Source organism: Ammospiza nelsoni, chromosome W, assembly GCF_027579445.1.
Source record: "Ammospiza nelsoni isolate bAmmNel1 chromosome W, bAmmNel1.pri, whole genome shotgun sequence".
In the NCBI taxonomy this organism is placed as follows: domain Eukaryota; kingdom Metazoa; phylum Chordata; class Aves; order Passeriformes; family Passerellidae; genus Ammospiza; species Ammospiza nelsoni.
In genome coordinates, this window is record NC_080668.1 from 5478631 (window position 1) to 5505204 (window position 26574).

Genomic DNA, 26574 nt, shown 5'->3' on the forward strand with positions numbered 1-26574 from the left:
AGAGACATCATTCTCTCTCCCAGGATTTTTTCTGGGGAAGTCAGTGAAAAGCTCAGAGAAGAGAAAACAATTCTTATCTCTTTGGCACATGTGGAATGTGTTATGGAGATTGTTTACTGAAAGTGATTTGTTAATTGGATTCTGGTAATGGTTGTTTGGATTGATTGGCCAATTGGGTCAAAGCTGTGTCATGACTGGACACAGTCACGGGTTTTTCTTTAGTATCTCTTTAGTATAGTATCTTTTTAATATAGTATTAGTGTAATATAACCTAGCTTATTAAAGCAATTGCTCAGCCTTCTGAATCATGGAGTCAGAACACATTATTCCCTACATTGGGGTCACCCTGAAGCGATAACATGTATCATTTTAAGAAACTTTCCTAACTGTATTACTGTGAGGCTTGTTTGTAGAATATGTTAGGGAGACTCTTCCAGTTAAGGCCTGGGCTCTGGCCAAGCTCTGGCCCTAACTGGTCAGGAAGTATGCCAACAAACCCAGCAGTTTTCTGCACCAAAACTGTACTCAGGTCACTTTGACTTGCCAATTTGGACTTATAACAGCTGGACCCCCTTTTGAAGTGACCTTGGAGACCTTACCCAGGAATAGTTCTCCAGGTCCTCACTGTGAAACGAGTCTTGCCAGCTGCTGCAGACTGGATGACTGTACAGTATTTAGGGAATTGATGATGTATTGTTTTAAATCACCATCCTATCTCTCGTGTGCTACTGATTATGGATATTATCTGACTTATTTCTGCTTAGTGTAAGTTTATTGTATTGTATTGTATTGTTTTCTTTTATGTTGCCTTCATGTTCATAACGAGAGACACATATTGTTGAAAACACAAAGAGGGGGAATATGGCTCCTTAAGAACGTTTAGATAATGCCATATTTACACTAAAAATTTTGAAAGCAAATCATCAAATTGGATCCCTGGCAGAGCGATACCATTTTGAAGATTTGCATGTGCAGAACCAATTTCTAAAAGTTTCTACGTAAAGATCCCTGATTGAATGTACACTGGCAAGACATAGCTGATTTACTAACCTAGGGAGTGTGGGAACTCAGCACAGCAGTCCTGATGTGCAGAGTCACCGAGACAACCCTTGGGGGGCTCAGAGGTCCTGGAACGTTGCCAGAAGTGTTTGGTGGTTGGATTTGATCCTGAACAGGACGTGACAGCTGTATGAGGATGGGAGGATCACACAGGGATAAATGGCGAAGGGATAGATTAATTATGGTGCGAAACACAGGTTTTAGAATCTCGGTACAGGGGGGTTCTATGGGGAAAAGATGGAGGAATTAGGGCATGTCCTGTTCTTCTTCTTCTTCTTCTTCTTCTTCTTCTTGTCATCCATCTTCAGTGGTGGTGGTGGCATTTTGGGATTGGTTCTTACTGGATGTGCACTTGTCAATAAGGGTGAAAAGTATTGGGGGGAAAAGGTAAATATCTTATACGTAGTTTTTAGTATAAAGATAAGTGACCGCCCCGATGGCAGTCAGTGTGCTCATGGCTGGCTTGCTGTGCAGACCTCTGTCGGGCCGGGGGAAAATATTGTAGATAAAAATTAATAAACAACACTGAAGACCGAAAAACCTGAAGACTCCTTTCGTCCTTTGGAGCGCGGGCTGCCCCAAGGCCATCCTGAGCCTTTCCAGGCCATTGGAACAGCAGAGGGATGGGACAAGGGAGAAGGTATGCATGTGTTTTATCACCAAAAGGTTCAAAGTAGTTCTCTGCTCGTCTGGACAAACATCGATCGTCTCCAAGAAAATGAGTCCCAGAGAGAAGAAAAATTACCTAATTACCAGCCAACCCTTGTGGCCAAGGTAGGAACAGGGGTAGGACTGCTAGGACATGGCTGTGTCTGGAGCCTTATGGAGGCAGCCTGCCAAAAGAGGCCTTGTGTCCTACAGCACTCACCATCATGGTATTGTGTTCCTATTGACCTTTTTCAGTTATTCCCTGTTCCATGCTTCCAGAAAGCCATTCAGTAATGTCACAGTCAACATTTCCATCTTATGGACTTCCTCCTGCCTAAACAGCATGGCTCCTGAGATCCACCCATATGAACTTGTCTTGGTTTGAAAAGATAGGTCTCTGCTAAGGAAGGCAGGAGCCGCCCCTGAAATGGAAAATGTAAACTCCCTCTCTTTGAATTATTATAATTTTTTAATTAAGGGGCTCTCAGGAAAAGATATGGGGATAGGAATAACAGTTCTTTACAAGGAAAATTTAAAAGAAATACAAATGCAATAGTACAAAAAGAAAAACCACTAAAAGAGTCAGAATACAACCTGACACCCTGTTGGTCAGGGTGTTGGTAGCAGTCCCATTAAATGGTGGCTGCAGTCCTTCTGGAGTGACAGATGTGGTTCTGTTGAAGCAGTGATCCTGTAGAAGGGTGGAGTTTTCCTCTGAAGGTCTGGTGGTGGTGTAGATGGGCCTGGTCTTCCTCTGGGAATCCAGTGGAAAAGAAAGCTGCTGCTCTGGGAATCCAGTGGAAAAGGCTGAATGTGGTGTTCCAAATTTCAGATTATATCCAGGTAGGAATGCTTGGCTCCTCCCTCTGTGCAGAGCATCTCACAATGGGATGATGTAATTTTATCAGTCATGCAGTGAGACTCAATGGACCATTAACAGAAGGTATCTCCCCAGAGGGAGGATTGGTTGTGGAAGAGATAAACTGCCCAATTAACAGAAGATAACTGCCCCACCTCTAACAGATGGCAATAGAATACACGCCCCCACCCTAAGACAGAACTTTGGAACAGTAGTCATTTATTTCGACTTCCTAGGAGGCCTTGGACATTATCCTTTTGTTCTCCTATACTGCGAGTCTATTTATCAGTGACATGATTGCATTTGATATGTCTATATTGATTGTGATCTGTATTCTATGTATCTTGTCCTGTATCTAGCAAATGACTAGTAATAGTTGTAATAAGATAATGGCCTTACAAGTGCAAACTGTTTTAACATCAAAGTACACAAACTCTTTCCATAAAAAACAAAAAAGGGGGAGATGTGGAAGAGCAGACAGCTATAGAAGCTGAGCTGGGTAGTGCCACCAACCTTTTGGCCCTGATACAGTGGAAGCTGAGGTAAAAATAAACTCAAAGCAAGAACAGAAGTGAAGACATCATGTCTGGTCACTCTGACCACTCTGACGCTGACCGCTCTGATGAGGGAAGATGTAACAAGGACATTGCTGATGAAAGAATGTAACAAGTACGTTTCTGGTGCAATAATGATAACCAAGAAGATTGCGATGCTATGGAACAGGGGCAAAGGGGTCTGGATGGAAAGTTTTGTATGAAATGTAGTGACGTATAAATTTTGACGATCTTGTGTAATAAAATGGCTTTGCTTGCATAGCATGGTACGTGTCTCTCAATTCCTGTGTCAGTATTTTATCTACTAGAACAATTGTGTTTTTAGCAAAATACATGAAACAGCATCTTTGTGTGGGTAACAAAGTCATAAAGATAAAAACAGTGGAAAATAGGTATTTCTGATCCCTTTTTCAGGGTCCTTGCTAATGGTTTCTGTTACCAGACTTGCAAGGGTTTTTCAGGGGTGAATCTTGACTCCATGATCAGAAGGCTGGATTTATTATTATATGATATATGTTACATTATCACTGTATTAATAGGAATAGAGCGAAAAGTTCAGAAGCTGCTAAGCTAAGAATAGAAAAAGGAATGAATCAACAAAGGAGCTCTCTCTGATTCTCCCTGAGAGAGCTCAGTCTCTGATTGGCCCTTAATTGTACACATGCAACATGGGCCAATCACAGGTGCACCTGTTGCATTCCACAGCAGCAGATAATCATTGTTTACATTCTCTTTCTGGGGCCTCAGCTTCCCAGAAAAGGGAAAAAACCTAAAGAAAGGATTTTTCACAAAAGATGTCTGTGACAGGTTTCAAGGTTTGTGGGGTGAGATGCTTAGCTCCTATGCTTTGCCATTGTCAGGAAGAGGCATTGACCCTCACTGTACACCCTTGTGCTGGTTTGCAAGTAATCCAGTGTGAGAAATGAACCCCACACAAATACCTTGAGACAGATTTCAGATCAGTGTTAAAATTTATAGAAAGATTACAATGAATGCAATGATACAGAAAAATTGGCTTAAAAACACAAAGTCAGAGTGCAACCTGGCACCCTGTTGGTCAGGGTGGTGATTGCAGTCTGATTAAGTGGTGGTTGCAGTGCTGTTGAAGTGATGGTTGCAGTCTTGCCAAATGCAGTGGTCCTGTGGAAGGTCTGGTCCTCCAGTGGAAGTTCAGGTCCTATGGAGCTGTCCAGTGGTGGTGGTGTCCAGTCCTAAAACCCCCAGATTATATACCCCCAAGTCGAGGCAGGAATGCTCAGTACGTCCTCCAGGGCAGGGAGTTTTGCAATGGAATGATGTAATCCTGTGAGTCATAGGATATTTTGGGGAGTCTTTGATGGGCATTGCAGCTGGCTGCTGAGCCATTATGGCCCATTAGCAGAGATGGTGCCTTCAGGATGGGTGTAACTGTGTTGATGCTCCCCTGGAGGGAGTTATCTCTGCTGGGTCGTTTGTGAAGATAAAGAAACACTACCCCATCTGGCAGGGTTTGCCTCATCCAGATTGTAGCCTGAGGGATTGAGTGTGCCCTGGGTAGCTACTGTGAACAACCAATCATTAACAGCTTATCAGAAATTATGTAGATGTCCCTAGAATACAGTTTGGTTGCACCCATATTGGCACCCTTTTTCCTGTAACTACGACAACCCTGAGTCTGAACCACTAAGTGAGCATCTTCCTTCGCCATCCCATGCCATGCCCAACAACATTTTGGGTCTCTATTGAAAGTTGCTGGTGCTTACAAGCTCATGTTTATAATGCAAAGTTAATGGACAGCAGAGTAGGATTGGAGTCACTACACTTAAGACACCATAGTTTTGTTGGCACTCATTGCACTTGCATCACTATAGAATCTGTCTAGAGGGAGCCGTGTTACAGTGTTACAGTGTATTGGATGTAATGCTTTGCCATCAGGTAATTTTGTGTCTGTTATAAGTGGCCTCACAGGGATGAAAAGGTTCAGTGAGGGGGGGATGCCTCTGGGGCAGAGTGCTTCCCTTCCAAATAAAAAATGCTGTTGTCTGATGGCTGCATTTAGTCACTGTGTATGTGAAACTAGTGTGTTTTCTCATTGCCTGTTGTGGAATTAAAAAAGCTATGTAACGTAATGTATTTGGTCTGATGGAGGTAAAGTTCACAGCGCTGTGCTTTGCACTGGTAGCTGGACGAGTGTTGATAACCAGTGTTTTGGCCACTGATGAGCAATGCTGTCCCTCTGACATTCCTTCTCCCATCAAAGGGGATGGGAGTGGGCAAGATCCTGGGAGGGGACACAACCAGGCCAGCTGACCCAAATTAGCCAAAGGGATATTACAAACCATATGACATCAGCTCAGATATATAAGCTAAGGGAGAGAGGAGGAAGGGGTAGCATTCATGAGTTTTCAGTGTTTGCCTTCTGAAGGAACTGTTATGCATGCCAAAGTAGAGACTGACTTTTTTTCCTCTTTAGCTCTTGCATGCACAGATCTCCACTAATTTCTTTCTTTTACTGTAATAAAACTGCCTTATCTTACCCTGCTGGTTGTTCTCCATCTTATTGTCTCCCCTGTCCCAGTGGGAAAAGGAGTGATAGAGCAACTGAGTGGGCACCTGGCACCCAGCCAAGGTCAACCCACTACACCTAAATAATTTGATTTTGAAAGCTGTTAATCTAAAGTCTACATTCTGTCCTACTTGCTTGCTCTCAGCAGTGGGTAGGCTGGTGATACCCTTTACCCTGCATTTTGTCACTGTTTATCTTAATTTTTTGTGTTGATTATATCTTTCCTCCTCCCTTTTCTGATTTTATTTCCTTTCCTCTTGGAACTGGCAAAAGTCAAGCTGGATGAAGAGATGAAAGGAAGGTTGTAAGAGAGGAAGAGGAGGTCATGCATTTCTCACCACCTCTCTCTTCTCTTTTGCAGTTGTTACAATCTCAGGATGTGAAGGAAGATGCTGTGCTTTGCTGCTCCATGGAGGTAGGGAAGCACCTGCACCACCTGCCCTATTACAACGCCCTGTGTGGGTCGCTACTGGTGAGAGACGGTAAATCTTGTTTCTAGATCAGAAGGCTGAATTTACTGATATATAATATATAATACATTATGACTATACTAATAAGAATAAGGAGAGAGCTTTGCAGAGCTGCTAGGCTAGGCTAAGCTAAGCTAAGAATAGAAAGAAAGAATCTATAACAAAGTTGTGTCCAAGGACTCAGTCCCCGGCTTGCACTTTGTGATTGGCCCTTAATTATAAACAAGAAGCATGAGCCAATCAAGGTGCCCCTGTTACATTCCACAGCAGCTGATAATAATTGTTTACCTTCTCTTCTGAGGCCCCTGCCTTTCAGAAGACACAGAAATCTGAAAGAAAGGATTTCTGTGAAAAAATGTCTGCGACGTCTCACCTTTCTAAATTGTATAAAATAAAAGAAAAATGCTGATGTGGAATGAACAGGAAATTTCTTCACCTGTAGAATATACAATAACTAACAAATCACCAAAACAATTCTACAGTCTAAGAAAAATGCAAAAAACCAATGCAAAGAAAATTCAAGTTCATGCAGCTGAGTTTCAGGAACAGTCCAAGAGCCGAAGTTGTTCCTTTGGAATATCTGAGAGTCCTTTTGGTCCTGAAAAAAAACTTCTGCAAAAGAGTTCCATCAATAGTTATCAAAAAACCATTGACAGTCATAACACAATTTTTAAACAATTTCTGGAATGTCCTTTTCTGGCCCTTCAATGCTTCATGGCTGCTGCCCGCTATTTTCAATCTTTTTTATTTAATTTAAAATTTTTTTTTTTTTTAATCGAAAAGCCAAAGAGCAGCAGCTGAGCAGAGCAGTGCCAGAGAAGGAAAAGGCCCTGGGGGCCCTGGCCCATGCTGGACCAGGAACCCCAAAACTGGCTCACAAAGGGGAACCAGGACCGGTAGGAGAAACCAGAGTCCCCAAAAACATAAGGAGGCCACGCAGTGGGCTCGGCCCAGGAACTTCCTGAGCCCAACGGCCCAGGCCAAACCAGGTAGTGAGATGCTTCCTTTCCCCAATACCACTGAGGCATGCCAGCAGTGAGGAAATAGAAGCCTTCCCCAGCAATCCCATCTGGGGTCCAGAAATGTTTGTTTCCCACAGCAAACCAGCTATGGTCTTCTCCAGCTGTGCCCCCTGCCTCTGCAATGCAAATGCATCAGGTGTGTCTCCCATCTGCCTCACGGCACTACCCCCACCGGGCTGGGGACCAAAGGCAGAACTTTCGGCAGAACCCACCTGCCCCTCGCCACTAGGGCACAAGAGGGGCGGCAGAGATGGCAGCCCCCATGGGACAGCAACCGACCAAACATTCCCCAACCCGCCGAGAATGCTGATCTTGAACGCAGGCAGGCAGGCTGCCCCCAGAGTCAGCTGGCGGGCAGCCCCTGCTCCACAGAAGGAGAGACCCCCCGCCCGGGCAGCTGCTAGAGCAGCCAGTCCGGGATGGTCCGGGCTCGAACAAGCCGCCGGTTCCAAGGCAGTCTCTGACGCCGACACGGAGGGCAGAGGCTCCGACGAGGGCAGAGGCTCCGACATCGGCAGAGCCGCTGGGACGGCCAGTGGAAGCAGCGGGGGGGAAGCCAGAACTGGGGAGGGAATCACGCTGATTGTAACATCAGCCGCGGGCTGCTCCGAGGGTCCCGCAGGTTCAATGCTGTTTTCAACATCGTCCTGAACAGGGACTGTCTCAGCTTGAGGCGGTGAGGAGGTTGATGGGAGCGGCGGAGGGGCCGGGAGAAGCGGTGGCGGAGCATCGCTGTTGCTTAGCAACTCAACAGGGACCGGAAGTGCTGTCTCTTCTGCCTTCTCCGACGCTGAGCCGGAAGCTGGAGACGCATCCTCGTCGTTGCCTAGCAACAGCTCAGGGACCGGAAGTGCTGTCTCTTCTGCAGTGTCAGACGCAGGCTCTGACAGGGGCGGGGAGACCGGTGAAGCCGCGGGCGGGACTGCCTGGAGAGGCGGAGACGGGATCTCCTGGAGAGGCGGCTCTGGCAGGGGCGTGGAGGAAGCCTCAGAGACCAGTGCCGCCCCCATGTGTGAAGGAGGCAGAGTTTGAGAGGCCGGGTGTGGCTTGAGCGGCGCCGCCTCCTCCCATCCCCCCGGAGAGAGAGAAGGGGGGGGAGGAGAGCGGCTCATCTGCGCAGGCTCCGGAGAAAGAGTAAAAAAAACTTCTTCGCGCTGCGCAGTTTCGCCCCCCCCACCGTGAAGCAGTGGGGGGGGAAAAGCCCAAAGTCATCACCCACCGGGTCTTCTGCCAGGGCCGGTGGAAACGGGGCCTGTCCATAACAGTTAGAAATCCATGGAAAAAGAGCTGCTCTGCGTTTCAGAACTGGGAAAAGCTTTATAAATGCTGGGTAGATAGAAGGAAGGGCATGTCCCTGGCTCCAGACAAACTGGATAATCGAGTCCAGGCATTCCCAGACAAAACCATCCAAAGCGTACAGGACATCGGTAAAGAACCCAAAAAGCTTTGCCCATCTAAAGAACCCATAGAGATCTGTTTCTGACAAAAAAACCCCATCTTCTCTACACCAGTGTTTCCAGAGGGCAATAAGCTTCTCCTCTGAAGGGGAGAATTGAATCTTTTCTGGCAAGGCATGTGTCTGCCATACGAACAGCCACAGACTACAAAGGGCTGAATCCTCAGGGATAGAAAAATGAACAGTACCTTCTGAAAGAGTCCAGCTTGCTCTGGCCAGCTCCACAGGTCTGCTGCTCTTTTCCATCATCTTTCCTGAAGGTTTTCCAGAAGGTTCTGTTGTGGTCAGCCTTGGCTGTTAACTCTGTCCAAATCAGGATCTTCAGTTCTTCAGTTCCTGGCCTGAATCCACTTCTGTGGTCGCTTCAAAGCAACCATCAAATGCTACACATACAGGATTTTACCCAGTGCAGCAATTTTGCTCCTCTGGTCTTATCAAATTAATTTTTGCTCTGACACGTCGGGTCACCAGATATTACAGCGCCCTGTGTGCGTCGCTGCTGGTGAGAGAGAGACGGTGAATCTTGTTTCTAGATCAGAAGGCTGAATTTATTGATATATAATATATAATACATTATGACTATACTAATAAGAATAAGGAGAGAGCTTTGCAGAGCTGCTAGGCTAGGCTAAGCTAAGCTAAGAATAGAAAGAAAGAATCTATAACAAAGTTGTGTCCAAGGACTCAGTCCCCGGCTTGCACTTTGTGATTGGCCCTTAATTATAAACAAGAAGCATGAGCCAATCAAGGTGCCCCTGTTACATTCCACAGCAGCTGATAATAATTGTTTACCTTCTCTTCTGAGGCCTCTGCCTTTCAGAAGACACAGAAATCTGAAAGAAAGGATTTCTGTGAAAAAATGTCTGCAACACTGCCCCAGTCCTCACTGCTCTGCTGCTTCTCTCCTTGGCCACATACATGTCAAGCAGCTATTAGATGTTTCCAAACCCAAACAGCTGTGTTGCCCCTTTGCATTATGGAATCACCAAATGGTTTGGGTTGGAAGGGACCTTTAAAGAGCATCTAATCCAACCCCCTACCATGGGCAGGGACATCTTCAAATAGATCAGATTGCTCAGAGTTCTGTCCAACCTGACCTTAAAACCTGAACCTGTTTCCAGGAATAGCTCGTCCACAGCTTCTCTGGGCAACCTGTGTCAGTGCCTCACCACCTTCACAGGAAATAATTTTTTCCCAATATCTAATCTAAACCTGCCCTCTGTCAGCTTGAAGCCATTGCCCCTTGTCCTATCTCTACATGCCCTTGTTCAAAGTCCCTCTCCAGCTCTCCTGTATCCCCTTTAGATAATGGAAAGTGCTCTAAGGTCTCCCTGGTGCTTTCTCTTCTCCAGGCTGAACAACATCAACTCTCTCAGCCTGTCCTCTTAGGAGAGCTGCTCCAGTCCTCTGACCACTTTTGTGGCATCCTCTGGACCTTCTTTAACAAGTCCATGTCTTTCCTGTCCTGAGGACCTCAGAGCTGGATGCAGTACTCCAGTTGGGGTTTCATGAGAGCAGAGTAGATAAAAGACACTACTGTGAGATAAGAGATGGCCCTTGAGATTCTATCACTGGACTTGTGATGCATGTACATGGATGCAAAAGGTTTGGTAGCCAGAGTCCCATCACAAAATTATGTCATCCTGGTTCCTTCGAATCTCACCCTGCACTTATTTTTTAAGCACAAAAACACCTGTATTGGAGAAAAAACTGCCCCATGGGTCACACGGACAAGTTTGTTTAGCTCAGCAGCATATTTGCAGGGAAATGCTGGTATAAATATGGAAGAGTTTCATTAGTATCTTTTTTGGGAATTGATTTGCCTGTGAGGATGGATGCTTTCCTTGCAGAGAGTGATTGAAATTATAGCCCAAATGGTTGAAATTCAGCAAAGTGACAAGCAACTGAGGAGAAGGGTTTGAATTTTTAAGGTGAGGACTTTGAGGAGCTCTGCATTCAAGACCCACTAATCTTCCATGATGGTGGACTCACTGCCATCCAGTCCCAGCTTGGACCTTCTCTGTGGAACCACCTAAGGCTTATGCTGCTCCACGGAGGCTCTCCAAGGAGTAATTGTTTAAGAAAAACCCCTTGGCTGTCCTCAGTGAAGTAGCATGACAGGTATAAATGCAGATCTTGTCAGGGTGGGATTTTTATGCATACAGGAGGGCTCTGCTTATTACAAATAATGACCGGGAGTTACTGTGAGCTGTGAATCAGCAAGTAAATGAAGGGCCAGGTAGAAGGCAAGAAAAACACATCACAGCCTGCAATTTGTTTTGACAATAGCATGATTTTTAGGTGGGATTACTTTTTTTTTTCAAAAGCAATCTTCCTTTTATATCAGCAGTAGCTGGACCATTTGCTCCTCTAGCAGCCCAGTGCAGATGCTTTTCAAAACCTTGCCCTTCATGCTCTTGGAGCTTTCTGCCATATGGATTTGGTTTTCAAAAGTCACAATGCCTTATAACCTTGCCTGGTGGCTCTACCACACCAAGCAGGGAAGAATTGGAGGGATGGAGCCTGTTTGTAAAAGCCAGTGGAGTGTCTGAATATTATAGAATGATAGAATCATAGAATGTCTCAGCTTGGGACACACAAGGATCAATAAGCCATGGCTGACCCCTTCTTCTCCTGACAGCTGCAGAGCAGCAGCCGGTTACTGGAGGAGCAGCTGCCCGAGATGATGACAGAGCTGCTGGCGATAGCACGTGACAAGATGCTGTGTCCCTCCGAGTCCATGCTGACACGGTCCCTGCTGCTGGAAGTCGTTGAGCTGCATGCCAACTGCTGGAACCCCCTGATGCCCACCATCACTCAGTACTACAACAAGACCATCCAAAAACTGACAGCCTGAGGGGCAGGACAAGGTGGGGTGGGAAGGAACAGGAAGAAGACATGCACCTTGACGGGATCTGGCAAAAGCTTTTCTGATTTAAATTCCCCAGAAGAGCAACCCCCAGCATGCTTGAGAATACATTCATGGGATGGGGATGGAGAAGTATGTTTCTTTTTCAGCTGCGTCAGGTTTCTTTTTCTGAACTCATTGCTCAAGAAGCAGCAACATGCCCACCAGGTTATTGTTTGACTTTCAAAAGAAGACAGAGAATTTGGAAATGAAAAAACACAAACAACTAATCCAAGTGGGGGCTATTATTGTTTTTTGCTGTCCTCTTGCCTTGCCCTTGGCCAAGTGGCAGGAAACAGCAGGCAGCAGATGTCTTGGGAGGACAAAGCTAGATACACACTATACTAGACACTCATAAGTGATGGCTTTTGTCCAGAGGGTCTTGTGCTAGGTTCCCATCCTGTCTTTGACTTTCTGTGTGCCCCTCCACTTACTTGCCACCCCTTTGAAAGTGGATTGGAGAGCGGGATGACTTTCTTATTTGCACTGGGGTTTTTTTTTCTTTATTATTTGTGATTTCTTCTTATTTTACTGTATCATCGAATGAACAATTGCAAGCAGCTCAGAGATGAGGAAAGCAATGCCTTCCCAAAAGCTTACTAATGGTTTATGTGAGGATTCTGAAGCAGGACTATTTTAAAGGAGCCCAAATGCCACTGCAGAAGTAACATAGCCATCATCAGCTTGCCAGTAATCTTCTCGATGGATTGAGAATCATGTCCTCTGAGCTGGGAGCTCTAAGAAACAGGGAATTCTGTGGCCCTTGCTTTTCAAGTCACCATTATCCCTCAGCCACTATAACCCTTTTTTTAATGTAATAATTTTTTTTCTATTGAAGGAGTGCTTTATTGTAGTTACTGTCATAGCTATAATTATACATTTTAATCCAGGCCTGTTACAGTTGGGCCTAATAACATACAGGGCAAGGGAGAAATGGAAGTTCATGTTCTTCTTTGGTGACTGGTAAAGAGAAGACAAGCAATGCATGGAAAAAAGGAGGAAAAAAGAAGAGGGGAAAAATAGAAAAAGCAAAAAATAGAGGTTTTGAGCCTGGCTTCTAACTAGCTGAATTTGCTGTCCAGTGTTTCCAGGTGTGCAATGTACAAGAGCAACTCTGTCCCGTGGTTGGTGTAAGTGGCACCACATCATTGAGGGATGGGTGGCATATTCCAGGGGGAGAGTTTGCCCAGGGGTCTCCAGGTTGCTCCAGGATACCTGGGTTGCTCTGTGATAGAGCATCCCAAAGGAAAAGGCAACTGCTGGGAGGTGAAAGCAAGATGCCTCCTGGACGAGGAAATGCCCAGAGAGTAAGGGGGCTGGTACACAGAAATGCCATTCTGTTGCATCCCTCCCCGAATGATGAAGATGACTTGGTAGTCTCCTTATTTGTCGTCTACTGACACTGCTTATTAAAACACAGAATCACAGAATTAACTAGGTTGAAAAAGATCTCCAAGGTCATCAAGTCCAACCTATGACCTAACACTACCTTGTCAACTAGACCATGGCACTAAGTGCCACATCCAGTCTTTTCTTAAACACCTCCAGGGACAGTGACCCCACCACCTCCCTGGGCAGCCCATTCTAACACCCAAACACACTCTGTGAAGAACTTCTTCCTAATGTCCAACTTAAACCTACCCTGGTACAGCTTAGGTTGTGATGCTGTGGTTCAGTATTATTTGAATTTTCATCTGGTTGTCTGCGATTGTGGTTTTTATTCTGCACATGGAGTATCAGTAGGAACAAACAGGAGCTTCAGCTTTTCTGTGTACTCAGCAGCAAAATGATTGCTGGGTGCACTGGACTTGTCTAGAAAATTTATTTTCTGCTTTGTGGATTCAAGCCCAGGAGATTTGCATGGTGATGGCACCCTGTGTTGGGTCAGCTTCATTAGTAGCAATGGTGCTTGATAGAATTATGAGCAGCTGAACTTGATTAAGATGGTTGCAGTGGGTTGATTCTAGCTGTATTCCAGGCACCCACCAAGCTACTCTCTCACTCCCCTCTATAGCAGGGCAGGAAAGAGAAAATATAATGACGGGTTCATGAGCTGAGATAAGGACAGGGAGAGATCACTCGTCAAATACTGTCATGGGTAAAACAGGCTCAAATTAGAAATATTAATTGAATTTATTCCTAACAAAATCAGAGCAGTGTAATAAGAAGTAAAATAAACCCTTAAACACACCTTCCCTTCATCCCTCTCTCCTTCCCAGCTCTACCTCCTACCCCAGCGGTGCAAGGAGACAGGGAATGGGAGTTATGGTCAGTTCATCACCCATTGTTTCTCCCTCTGCTCAGGGAAAGGAATTGTTCCCCTGCTCCAGGCATGGAGTTCCTCCCATGAGACACAGTTCTCTGCGAACTTCTCCAATGTAAGTCCATCTCACAAGCAACAGGTCTCTGAGAACTGCTGCAACATGAGTCCATCCCACTGGCAATAGTCCTCCCCAAACTGCTGCCACGTGGGTCATCCTTCCACAGAGTGCAGTCCTTCAAGGACAAGATGCTCCAGTGTGGACCCCTCTCTCCACAGGTCTCCCACAGGTTCACAGCCTCCTCTCAGGTATCCCTGTGCTCCAGCACAGGCCTCCTCCATGGGCTGCAGGTGGATGTTTGCATCCCTGTGGACGGACATCCATGGGCTGCAGGAGGACAGCTGCTTTACTCTGGTCTTCACCGCAGGCTGCAGAGGAATCCTAGATCCAGTGCCTGGAGCACCTCCTCCCACTCCTTCTCCACTGACCTTGGTGTCTGCAGAGCTGTTCCTCTCACATATTCTCACCCTGCTCTTCTCTGGTTGCAATTACAACTGCGCAATAACTTTTTTCCTTTTTTTTTTTCCTTCTTCTTCTTAAACATGTTATCACAGAGGCATTACCACCATTTCTAATAGGCACAACCTTGTATTTGAAGCAGCTACAGATTGGCTCTGCTGGACATGAAGGAAACTTCTGGCAGCTTCTCACAGAAGCCACCTCCGTGGCCCCCCTGCTACCAAAAACCAGGCTGTAATAAACCAACACACCCTCCTACTACCAAAGCTTGGCCATGCAAACCCAACACAGTGGTAAAGCCCATCAGTAATATAAGGCTTAGGGTAGTGCCCGTTGCTCTTGGTTTTTCCCACTCCCTGATTTCTCAGGAAGCAGAGGAAAAAGGGCTTTAACACCCATTGCAGAGCACTCAGGCACAGCATCTGTCCTCTGGGAGAAGACTTGAAAACCAATTTTGTCTTGATTTTTTTTTTCTTTAAAGAACAGAGAAGTCCTATAATCCATTACCTCTCTGGACAGCCTGTTCCAGTGCTCTGTCACCCTCAACATAAAAACTTCTTCCTCATGCTGAGGTGCAACTTCGTGTGTTTTAGTTTATGGCCCTTGCTCCTCATTTTGTTGCTAAGCCCCACTGAATAGTCTGGCACCATCCTCTTGGAACCCACATTTGAGATATTTATATGCATTGATGGCATCCCATCTCAGTCTTCTCTTCTCTAGACTAAACAAAAAATAATTGTAGGGGGACAATAAAAAGAGGTTTTTTTAAATATGTTAATGGCAATAGGCAGTGTAGAAATAACATCAGCCCTTTTCAGGATGAGGATGGTCATCTCACAAACAGGGACATGGACAAGGCAGAGGTGTTTAACACATTCTTTGCCTCTGTCTTCAACCTGTATGACAGACCAAGGGGGTCTCAGTGCCCTGAGCTGGAGGTCCATGACTATGAGAATGATCAACTCCCAGTCGAACCTGAACTTGTGCAGGATCTACTGCTCCAGCTTGATCCATACAAACCTGTGGGCCTGATGGGATTCAGCCAAGAATTCTCAAAGAGATGGCTGACATCATTGCAAAACCTCTCTTGATGATTTTTGAGCAGTCTTGGGAATGTGGAGAGGTCAGAGCTGTCCTGAGGCTGGTGAACATTGTCCCGATTTTCAAGAAGGGCAAGAAGGACCCTAGAAATTACAGGCCTGTCTGTTTCAAATCCGTGCCCAGTAAAATCATAACAAAGATTATTCTGGGGGGTGTTGGCAAACACCTGGAGGACAACGTAGTCATTGGTCACAGCCAGGAGGGCTTGAGGGAAAAGTCCTGCTTGTCAAACCTGATTTCCTTCAACAACAGGGTAACTCACTGTCATGGTTTGAAGCTGGCACAATGCCAGTGCCTCCATGAAAATGTGTTCCCTGGTGTCTGCTGTGAGATGTGACTGTTTTGCGGAGAAAAGTAAAAGTACTCCACAACTTTGTGAAAGTTGTAAAGCCAGTATGTTTATTACAGCGCTGGACGCATGCGGAGATTGCTCTCCTCAAAAAAGGCATGCGTACCTGTGAGAACTTCAGGTCTCTTTTTTTCTCTTTCTCAAATGCATATGCATACAGTTTCACAATAGGTTCATACATATTCATTTTTATGGATTTGGTGTGACATTTGCCACTAGTTCTTTTTTATCAGAAAGAATTCTTAGGTCAGGTTGACCTGCTCCCATAACAGTTTCTGTCTCTCTTTATCATCTTCTGCCTCCCTCCCCTTATCTCTGTCTTTCACTGAAGTAACTTCACTGAACTTAGGCCTTGCAGTCAGGCTAAATAACTATGGTTTCTAACCACAGACTCAACTCAAAAATGTACATTTCACCTAAATCAAAATGGATTTCTATCCTGGAAAATTTCCACTTTGCCTCAGACCAGAAATAGAGCAAAGCAGGCTTCAATTTAGGAATAAAGAAGAAAAAAACTTTATTAACCTACAACTATATATAAAAAGAAACACACACAGGACTCAGAATGAAAACCTTCCAAAAACATTCCTCCTTCCCCACCAAATTTCCAATACATCACAGTAGTACAAAACCTTGGATTCTCAATTCAGTTACCACCCCTCAGATCACTAACACTCAGTCTATCACCACCCTTTAGATAATCAATTCTCAGTTCATCAAGAAGAGAGGAGTCCCTCTTGTACCATAGGCTTCCCCTGGAAACACAGTTGAGACCTCTTGTGTTTTCATGTCACACGTGGCACCGCCCAGAGAACATTTGCCACCATGACATCTTCCTTCCACGTACAGTGCTCTCACCACTGTGCATGGACCAGAGCTGCTTCTAGGGTTCCCCTTTTAAGGATGCTTTGCCCAGTTCCAAAAAAAGCACAGTCTCTCACTTTTGGGACATCTGTCCCCCCCAAATTCACCCCCCAGGGCCGAGGGGTCTCCCAGACAGAGGTCTTCTTTCCTGAAGACGGAGGGCACCACCATCCTCCTCACCCATCGTCTCTGTTCATGCACTCCTTCACATAATATCACTGCACTCTCTTGGCTCCAAGCCATTGCCTCCCCCTAAATGCAGTCTCTGTGTCACAGGAAAAATGGTTCTGTCCATGGCTATACAAGTCCAGCCAAAGGCCACTCCATCATCTCCTCCCATCTAAGATTCTTCTCAACTTCTCTTGTGACCCATTTTCTCTTATCTCATCTCTGTCTCTCTTCTCATTCAACTCCAGGAGGATCAGCATTTGTAAGGTTTCCATCATCCAAGAAAAGGGTTAAAAATCTCAGGCTCTGCCTGTCCAGAACTCCCATGCTGCCCTGCTGGGCACCTTCTCGTCGCACCCCCCCTTCTCCTTCTCAGCCATCCGTGCTATCAAATTTCAAGGTGGCATAAGCACAGGCACCAGCGCTCTCTCTCTCCTGGGGGGAGGGGTGACTGCCCGATGCCTCTCAGTGCTCCTCCACCCTTCCATCCTACAGGGGCCTTCATCTCCCTTCTCTGTCCAAGGTCCCGGACTACCTCACCCGGCCGCATGGCTTCCCCTCCCCCGTCCAGCCCACAGCTGGGCAGGGGAGGTCTGACCTCTTTCATGGACGGAACCCAAGAGAACTTCCCTCTGGGAGTTCTCTGCTTTTAACCCCCTGTGTTCTCAGAGGCATATCCATGTCCTCAGTGGCCACACCAGGTGCCAATATTCAAATCTGAGCACCTATTGGTTTGACCACAGCATCCCAAAAAAACTCACTTCCTTTTCAAACCATGACACCCACCTAGTTGATCTAGGAAAGCCAGTGGATGCCATCTCTTTGGATTTCAGCATAGCTTTTGATACTGTCTCTCACAGGATCCTTCTGGACAAAATGTCCAGCACGCAGATGGATAACCGTGTTACACAATGGATGAGAAACTGGCTCACAGGTCAGACACAAAGAGTTATAGTGAATGGGGTGACATCAGTGTCTTGGCTGGAGAGACAGGTGTCTGTTAAGGAAGGCAGGCACCTCTCTTGGAATGGAAAATATGACCCCCTTCCTTCCGAATTATTAAAATTTTGAAAGTAAGGGGCTTCCAAGCAAAGATATGGGAAAACAAATAACAGTTCTTTACTAGTATGCATAGCAAGGCAAACAAACAACAACAATGGCAGTGACAACAAACAGAACCAGAAATCCAGTAACAACCATCTCAACTTCAGGCACTTTCCCCTTTGGTGTAGTTATGGTCACAGATGGCAGGGGCACTGGTGGGTCCCAGCTGGGTAGGGCGAATGTAATGATTCCCCTGCGACTGCAGGGGGCGCTCTGGTGCGAGTTTGGGGACCAAGCGGTAATGTCGGGCATAGCCGGCAGGATGGGATGGAGAAGGAGCTTCTTTTATGAACCTCCAGGGGCAGCCAATCCTAGTGCCCCCTCTGGATAGCAAAAGGACCTGTAGCAGGAAACCTCCAGAGAAGCAAGCTGGAACGGCAAGACCTCCTGGCAGGCAGAGGGTGAAAAGCTACAGTGTAGCACAAATCCAGAGCAATGGCGGAGGTATGGTAAGGGTTGGGCAGTAGCAGTCTGGCTCTCAAATGCAGTAAAAGGCTCCTCAAGCTTTTCTCACCAGCACTGGTTGGTCCTTTGGACCTCAGCTGTGCGGAGGGTGGGGGCAGCCGCCCAGCGGAAAATTAGGGCGGTCCCAGGTCCTGGTGGGGCATGCACTGGCTCTGGACTTCCCAAAAACAGAGCAGCAAAACAAGTTCATCCAGCAAGCTCAGTCACAGTGCCGAAGCAAAAAAAAAAAAAAAAAGCAAAAAGAAGCAGGCAAAATCCACAGAAACAGCAGGATCCCTGGTCAGAGATACCGGCTGCGTGTGTGCCATTGAACTGCCCTCCGGAAGAGCAGAGACTGACGCTCACCCCACCCCCAACTCCCCTTGGAAACCCCGGCTCAGCCTCAGCTTCCATTCATCGGGACCGCCCCGGAGTCAGGGAGGATGGGGGGTGGGGCGGGGACAGCCGCCACCCCTGGGCACAAAACAAAACAGATCAAAGACCCCAAAAATGGGATGGGATAATAAACTATCTCCAAGAGAATCAGGCTGGTCACCGGTCACAAGTGGGGTTTCTTAAGCCCAGTTCTCTTCAACATCTTCATTACTGACTTGGACACAGGACTTGAAGGAATACTAAGTTCGACAGACACACTAAATTGGGAGGAGATTGGGAGGAGGTGTAGACTCCCTCAGGAGCAAAGAGAGCCTGCAGAGACACCTGTATAAATTAGAGAGATGAGCAATCAACAATCGTATGAAGTTCAACAAGGGCAAGTGCTGGATTCTGCACCTGGCGTGGGGCAACCCTGGGTGTACTGATAGACTGAGGAACAAGAGGCTGGAAAGCAGTGCTGCGGAAAGGGATCTGGGGGTCCTGGTTGATGCACAGTTGAATATGAGTAAGCAGTATGCCCTGGCCACCAGGAGGGCCAACTGTGTCTTGGGGTGCATCAGGCAAAGCATTGCCAGCTGGACAAAGGAGGTGATTGACCCACTTTGCTCTGCACTGGTGTGGCCTCACTTTGAGTGCTGTGTGCAGTTTTGGGCACTGCAATATAAGAAAGACATTAGGCTATTAGAGAGTGTCCAAAGGATGGCCACGAAGATGGTGAAGGGTATGGAGGAGAAGCCCTATGAGGAGCGGCTGAGATCACTTGGTTTGTTTAACCTGGAGGAGACTGTGGGGAGACCTCATTGTGGTCTTCAACATCCTCACAAGGGGAAGCAGAGGGGCAGGTACTGATCTGTTCACTCTCATTGAAAGTACTTGAGGAAATGTCATGAAGCTGAGTCAGGGGAGGTTTAGGTTGGATATCAGGAAAAGGTTTTTCAATCAGAGGGTGATTGAGCACTGGAACAGGCTCCCCATGGAAGTGATCACAGTGCCAAGTCTGAGTTCAAGAAGTGTTCGGACAATGCTCTCAGGCACATGGTATGATTCTTGGGGTGTCCTGTGCAGGGCCAGGAGTTGGACTCAATGATCCTAATGGGTCCCCTCCAACTCAGCATAATCTGTGATTCTAAACAGGCACAGCTCCTGCAGTCTCTCCTCATAAGAGAAATATTCCAGACCCCTAATCGGCTTTGTGGCCTGCAGCGAGGTGTGGCCTGCAGCGAGGTGTGGCCTTAAAGTCAGGTGTCCGGCTAGCAGGAGGGCGGCCAACACCCAACTGCAAATATGTGAGCACCCCTCGGCGTCAGAGAAGGCTTCGGGCTGTGCTCACAGTGGACGGAATCGCTGCTGGCCAGCGAGAGTAAAGAGTCTGGACACTCACTGGAGACTTGTCAGATTTATTGTCAACCAGGGAGTGACAGACACTCAGGTGTTGAATCTAATGTGTCTGCCAGAGAGTGACCAGGAACAAAGGGTGCAACAGGGTTATAAAGGGGAGGAGGGATCTCAGGGAGGGGTTTACAAAGGACCAATAGGGGAAGGTAGGGGAGTGGACTTAACATAATAGGCACTGGGGAGAAACCAATAGTTACATTATAAGGGAGGGGCCCCAGACCCACAGCCAATCATAACTCCCAGGTAGAAGAAGATTCTGGAGGCTTGGGAGGAGTGGGGAGTGATTGACTGGGCCCAGGGAGAAGAACAAATTCACATATAAGGAAACACAGGGGAGGGGAAATTATGTAACAGAGAGGATTGACATAAACTATGGTGGGAGTAACCAAGGTAACCAAATGATAGACAATACCATGGCGGGAAGAACTGGTGAGGGCAGAACCATTACAGAAAATGGGGGAGTGATACAGAAAATAGGGGAGTAATTAAACAAACTAACAGAACACACTACAACAGTGGCCTCCACTGGACCCTCTCCAGTAGTTCCTTATTTTTCTTGTATTGAGGAGCACTGAACTGGACACAGTATTCCAGATGTGGCCTCACTAGGGCCAAGCAGAGGGATAGTATCACATCCCTCGACCTGCTGGCCACACTCTTCCTGATGCACCCCAGAATAACATTGAGCCTCTTGGCCACAAGGGCACATTGCCAGCTCATGGTTAACTTGCCATCCACCAAGACTCCCAGGTTGTTCTTCATCAGGAGGCATTCAGAGGTGGAGTATAAGCCCCAGGGCGGTATTTCTGCTTAAGTATTTCCCCACCCCTGCAAGCCATGGGGATTTATTCAATTTTCCCATTGGGGGACAATCCTGCAACCCCCATCAACCAGGCTTGGTCCATGATTTTTTCCCCCCAACACTGGGATTTTTCCCACCAAAGAACTCTTATGTGAAATCTTATGGTTGTTAATGTCTTGCCATCTATCTCCATTATAAACATATGTTCATCCATCCATTAACTGCTTTGCTACATAACTCACCCCATTGGTTTCTGAGAATCAAAATGTACACCAACATTTTTTATTATCCCAAAATTGCATGCTGCCAGTGGTATTTTTCTGAAATCTATCAGCAGGAAGCCAGCAGGCATGTGGCATCAATGAACCATGGTACCATGTTGGGAAAAGAGACACCGTGAGGTCATTTGATGGACAGCTGGGGAGCAACACTGGGAAGCTTTGGGGGTCCCTGGTGACAGCAACTAGGAACGTCATTGAGTGTCTTCTTTTTCTCAGCTTTCTTTAGAAACAGTTGCCAAAGAGTATAATTCTCCAATGTGTATTTTTGAACATGTGAAGCCACAAACAACATCTCCCCAAATTAGCCAGATCTGATCTTTGCCGCTCAATAAAAGTATCCACGTGGGATTTTAATATGCTGCCCCCAAATTATTACATCAGCAAAGGGGAAAATAACCTTCTCGGGCTGAATATGTGGGACTGTCGTGGTTTGACACTGGCCAAATGCCAGGCACCCACAAGAGTTCCTCGCTCATCCTCTTCTGACACAGCTGGGTAGAGGAAAGGGAAAAAAATTTACCAAGGGTTCATGAGATAAGGACTGGGACAAGCACTTCAAGGGCAAAACCAGGCTCAACCTAAGGTTGCAAAGTGAATTTTATTGCTAACAGAATCAGAGGAGGATAATGAGAAGTAAAATAAGCCCTTAAAACACCTTTTTCCCCCCAGCCCCTCCATCCTTCCCACTGACAGTGCAGGGAGACAGAACATGGGGGTTTTTGGGTCAGTTCATCACTAAGATTTTCTTCCACTGCTCTGGGAGAGAAGTTGTTCCCCTGTGAGACTGTGGGGTCCCTCCCACAGGAGACAGTTCTCTGTGAACTTTTCCAGCATGAGTCCACTCATGAGCAGCAGCCCTCACAAAACTGTTGCAACGTGAATTCCCTCCATGGGCAAACAGTTCTCCCAAAACTGCTGCGACGTGGGTGTCTCTTTCCACAGGGTGCAGTTCTCCAACGACAGGCTGCTCCAGCCTGGAACCAGGGGCCCTCTCTCCCCACCAGGTCTTCCACTAAATCCCGGCCTCTTCCAGGCATCCACCTGCTCCAGCATGAGCACCTCCCCCATGGTCTGTGTGTGGATCTCTGCATTCCCTGTGGATCCCCATGGGCTGCTGGGAGTCAACTTGCTTCACCATGGTCTTCACCACGGCTTGCAGAGGAATCTTGGCTCTGGTGCCTGGAATACGTCCTCCACCTCCTTCTTCACTGACCTTGGTGTCTCCATGTTGTTTCCCTCACATATTCTCACCCCCTCCTCTTCTCTGACAAAATGAAAAACCGTGTGACTTTGTTTTGGTTTTCTTCTTAAATATGTTATCACAAAGGTGTTACCAACCTCTCTTATTGGCTCAGTTTTGGCCTGCAGCATGTCCATCTTCAGAGCCATCAGAGATTGGTTCTGCTGGACATGGTGGAAGCTTCCAGCAACTTCTCACAGGAACCACCTCTGTGCCCCCCCACCCCCCCCCCCCACTACCAAAAACCAGGCCGTGCAAAACCAGCACAGGGACTAAACCTCGGGCTGGTGGGAAGATGAGTGGCTGAAGCATCTGCAGAGGAGCAATGCTCTGCACCACTGCCGTGCCAGTCCCCCTTGGATGCAGAGGAGGTTTGCCAACTCCCTGCCAGACACCCCAGCATCTAATTCACCTAATTTCTGGTGAAATTATTTCCAAACTGAAGATTTATGCTACCCAGAAAGTGACTTGCTTGATTTCCCCATGAGGGATTTCACCCTTGTTTGGAGAAGTTTCATGTATACGGAGGTGAAACAAAAATGGGGGGAAAACAGAAAAGTAAGTAATTTGCTTGGTTCGCTTCTTCCCCACAAAGAGATTAAGTAGTATCCATTCTTGTCATGATTGACAGCTTTGAAAGAAAACTTATCAGATTAACTTATTATTTATTTTCATGCTTATTTTTGTAACATCCCTCACTTGGAAGTCTCTCAAAATCTTAAATACTTTTAAAAAATTATTTCCTCAATGTGTATTTTATGGCTTTACATCAATTTTGCTCTTTTTGGTGTTAGCTATTAGCCAGACCCAGTTATATTTACAGTATTTTTTTTCAGGAGAAACAATACTAAAGGTTGCAAAGTTCACTGCCAATAGCCAAGGGAGCTGCAGTGTCCTGCAGAAGATGATGTTAACAACTGTAATTTTTTTTATTTCTTTATTTGCATTTGAAAAAGCAGCATTTTTAATTAAATCATATTTGTTAAGCTAAGTGCTTTAATTTATTTTTTTTTAAAGGAAAAAGGTGTTGTGGAGAATAAAGACTATCTGGTCTATCACTTCTGCTGGTCTGGAAGAGACCTTCCTTTTGTTTAGGATGGAAGAAAAAGAAAATGGGGGGGGAATATCCTTAATGATGTCTGCTTGGAAATGCTGTGTGGGGATGGATCAGTCTGTGCTCCTGGTGCTAGGGCACATTCTGTTGCAGCTTCTATTGGAGTTAGTCTTTCTCCCTGTCACTTCTCACAGAGGTGAGGATGAAGCCCATGGGAGCAGTGCAAAGGGCTTAGAAATCCATGGGTGATGGATTGGGTGATCTCTTGGTTCTTTTACCCCATTCAACCTTTAAAAAAATCCAAAATAGCCATTTTTCTAAGTCTTCCCTGGAAAACCCTTCTCTAACCCAAGCCAATTAATTTTTGGTTAATTGAAATGTGTGCATTGTCCTGAGAAGCCACACAGGTCACTGGAAGTGAGTGGTTTGTGCTGGTCTGTCATTGGGCTCCATCCAGAAAACTGGAGGTGAAATGGTTTCTGCTTTTGAAGAAGTGTTCAAGGCCAGGTTGGATGGGGTTTTGAGCAATCTGGTCTAGTAGAAGGTGACCCTGCCCATGGCAGGGGTTTGAAACTAGATGGTCCTTAAGGTCCTTTCCAATACAAACCATTCTATGGTTCTACAGTTCTATGATGTGACCATGTACATGTGCTCAGAGCTCACTGCAACAGAGGTGGAAGAAGTTTGTGCCATGGCAGAGGGACCTCTGCTGCTGGCTGGGGGCTCAGCTAATTGCTGTAAAGCCTTGAATAAACAGGTGAGACATTAAAATGAGGTGCAGGCATGACATGACCTACCAGGCAGTGTTACTCACAACATGGGGCATCACCTGATCCATCCTTCTGCCACAAAGCAGGACCAACAACACCAGCATGCTTCCTGGGGAAGTTTGTCCAACCTGCTCATAAAACCTCTGCTGATGGAGGGCAGATTGCCCATTTCCTATACAAAATGCCTTGTGATGAACAATGGAGTCATTCCTGGATGTTTGCATAAAATAGAAATATATAACCCCTGTTTAGTCCTTCAAACAATCACCAGGCATTGCTTTGTGTTGGAACCCTGGATGCTGAGAATTTTAGACTTTCTGTGCTGATGGGCACTGACTCCCATGAGAGCACTGCATTTGACCTGAGGCTGTGGAACCAGCTTCCAAAATTGATTGATAGCACTGGGAATATGGGTGTGTAGTTGGTTAGAAGTGTGTAATATCACATGGTGGAAAACTTAGACTTGGGATTTTAGTATATATGGGATATATATGATATATGGGAGTCAAGACTGAGAATTTTGGGTGTGGGTTAGATGTCATTTTTTGTTCCTTCTTCTTTATTAATCTGGGTAGTTTTCTCTAATTGGGTGAAAGATGTCTGCATTGCAGGTTTTGGGTGATCATAATTGGGTTAGAAACATAAATAATATAGATGTCAACTGTTTACTGGATAATTGGAACTTAAATAGCCTTGAACAGACACCATTTTAGCTCACTTTTTTGACTTGTCAGAGAGAGCTCACATCTTGTGAGTTTGTAATAGATAAGGAAAATAAACTTCAGAGTGAGACTTCAAAAACAATGTCTCCTGAGTTTTATTCGCCCTGACCTTGGAGCAAGAAAGAACCTGGCATTCCAACAGCTTTGGATTATTTTGCTGATAGCATGGGGAAAAACAATAAACTGATTCATGCCATCTGCCACTGAAAAGATGACCCGGTAGAAACTGGTTTTGTTGTGTTGCTTCTCTTGGGAAGTACTCCTGGGTCCTTCCCATTATTTCTGTTGCTGCATCAGCTGGGTAGGAGAAAGCTTTGCAGCAAATGAGACAAATCACTGCTGGTAAATGAGGGTTAAAACCATCCAAATCTCTCCTCCAAAGCCACCCTCTTCAAGGATCCATCTTTAAATGTCCCCATCAACCTACAGCCAGACCCTACTGCTCCAGGATGAACTGCAGTCGGAGTTTGGCTTGTTCCACCAAATCAAGGTTGTGAGCATCTGGATAAGCTTCAGAAAGAGCTTGTCAGTACTGGAGTTGGGCTGGGATCAGCAAAGTCGAGTGAAGACAGTCCCTGGGCCTCTGGGACCACCAAGATATATTAAATGAGAAAATAGCCTGCAATAAAACAAGATTTTGGAGCAGATGGATGGGCTGAAGCTTTCAAGACGTAGAAATATTTCTGTAAATTCCTTTTTCACTGCCAAAAACCCAGACAAAAGCAAATAAAGAAACCCCATGGATGAGAGAAAGTTTGCTTCACTTTCCTAAAACAAGTCAAACCTGCAAATAGCCAGGATGTGGGATGTTCTCCTCTTCTAGCAGCTCCATTTCTAATAATGAATAATAAGCAGGGGTTTTAAATACTCATGCTGGTGGAAAAATGGGTAGCAAAGATAAATCCTAAGTGGCAAAGGATGTTCACGCTTAAGTAACAGCATTGATGCAATGTTTGCAAGATGAACTGTAGCTTAAATTATTATTTATTGGGGTACAACAAGAAAAACAATGGTTTTAAAACAATAATGAGCATTACAAGTCTGTATGGACTCTTACTTTTGGATCCTATATTGTCATCAGTAATTATAAAGCCAAATACTTTAGTGGATACATAAATGTGACTATTGAGCCTAGCTTTAAGTCTATACCACTCCTAAGGACTTCTCCGAATTCCTAGAGAAAGATTTCTGCAAAAAAGTATTACATCCTTGGGCTAAAATGTAATGATTTAAAAATTTCTAGGGATGCAAACACTGCCTGTAACTCTTGGAGAGATACTCAGGTTATCTTCACAGGGCCTCAAGGATGGATGGCCCCAGGGCAGGACACTGAAATGGAATTTTTGTAGGGAGGTTTGTCTTTGCCCTTTGCCAAGTCATCACTCCCCTCAGAGCTGCAGCTTTCCAGGGGGATTAGCAGTGTTTCAGAGGACAAAGCCTTGGTGGATGGGTTGCTAAGCTGATGCCTTATCCCAAGCCAAATCAAAGATGGCTAACCATTTCCCACCAGTCATAGCCATGCCACAGAGTTAATGGGAAAAAATGCAAAATTTGTCTCAAGAGAAATGCTGAGATTTCAGAAT

At 46.0% G+C, this 26574-nt stretch overlaps 1 protein-coding gene across 2 annotated transcripts in view; it reads left to right on the forward strand.

The window, feature by feature from the left end:
• LOC132086181 (CBP80/20-dependent translation initiation factor-like) overlaps positions 1-11470 on the forward strand; it is a 484412-nt gene extending 472942 nt beyond the window's left edge. For both annotated transcript variants that reach the window (XM_059491652.1, XM_059491654.1), the window contains exons 12-13: positions 6027-6080; positions 11255-11470. In XM_059491652.1, the coding sequence (XP_059347635.1) occupies positions 6027-6080; positions 11255-11470 (270 nt within the window). The remainder of the gene's footprint in view (positions 1-6026; positions 6081-11254) is intronic.
• Positions 11471-26574: the final 15104 nt, after the last annotated feature.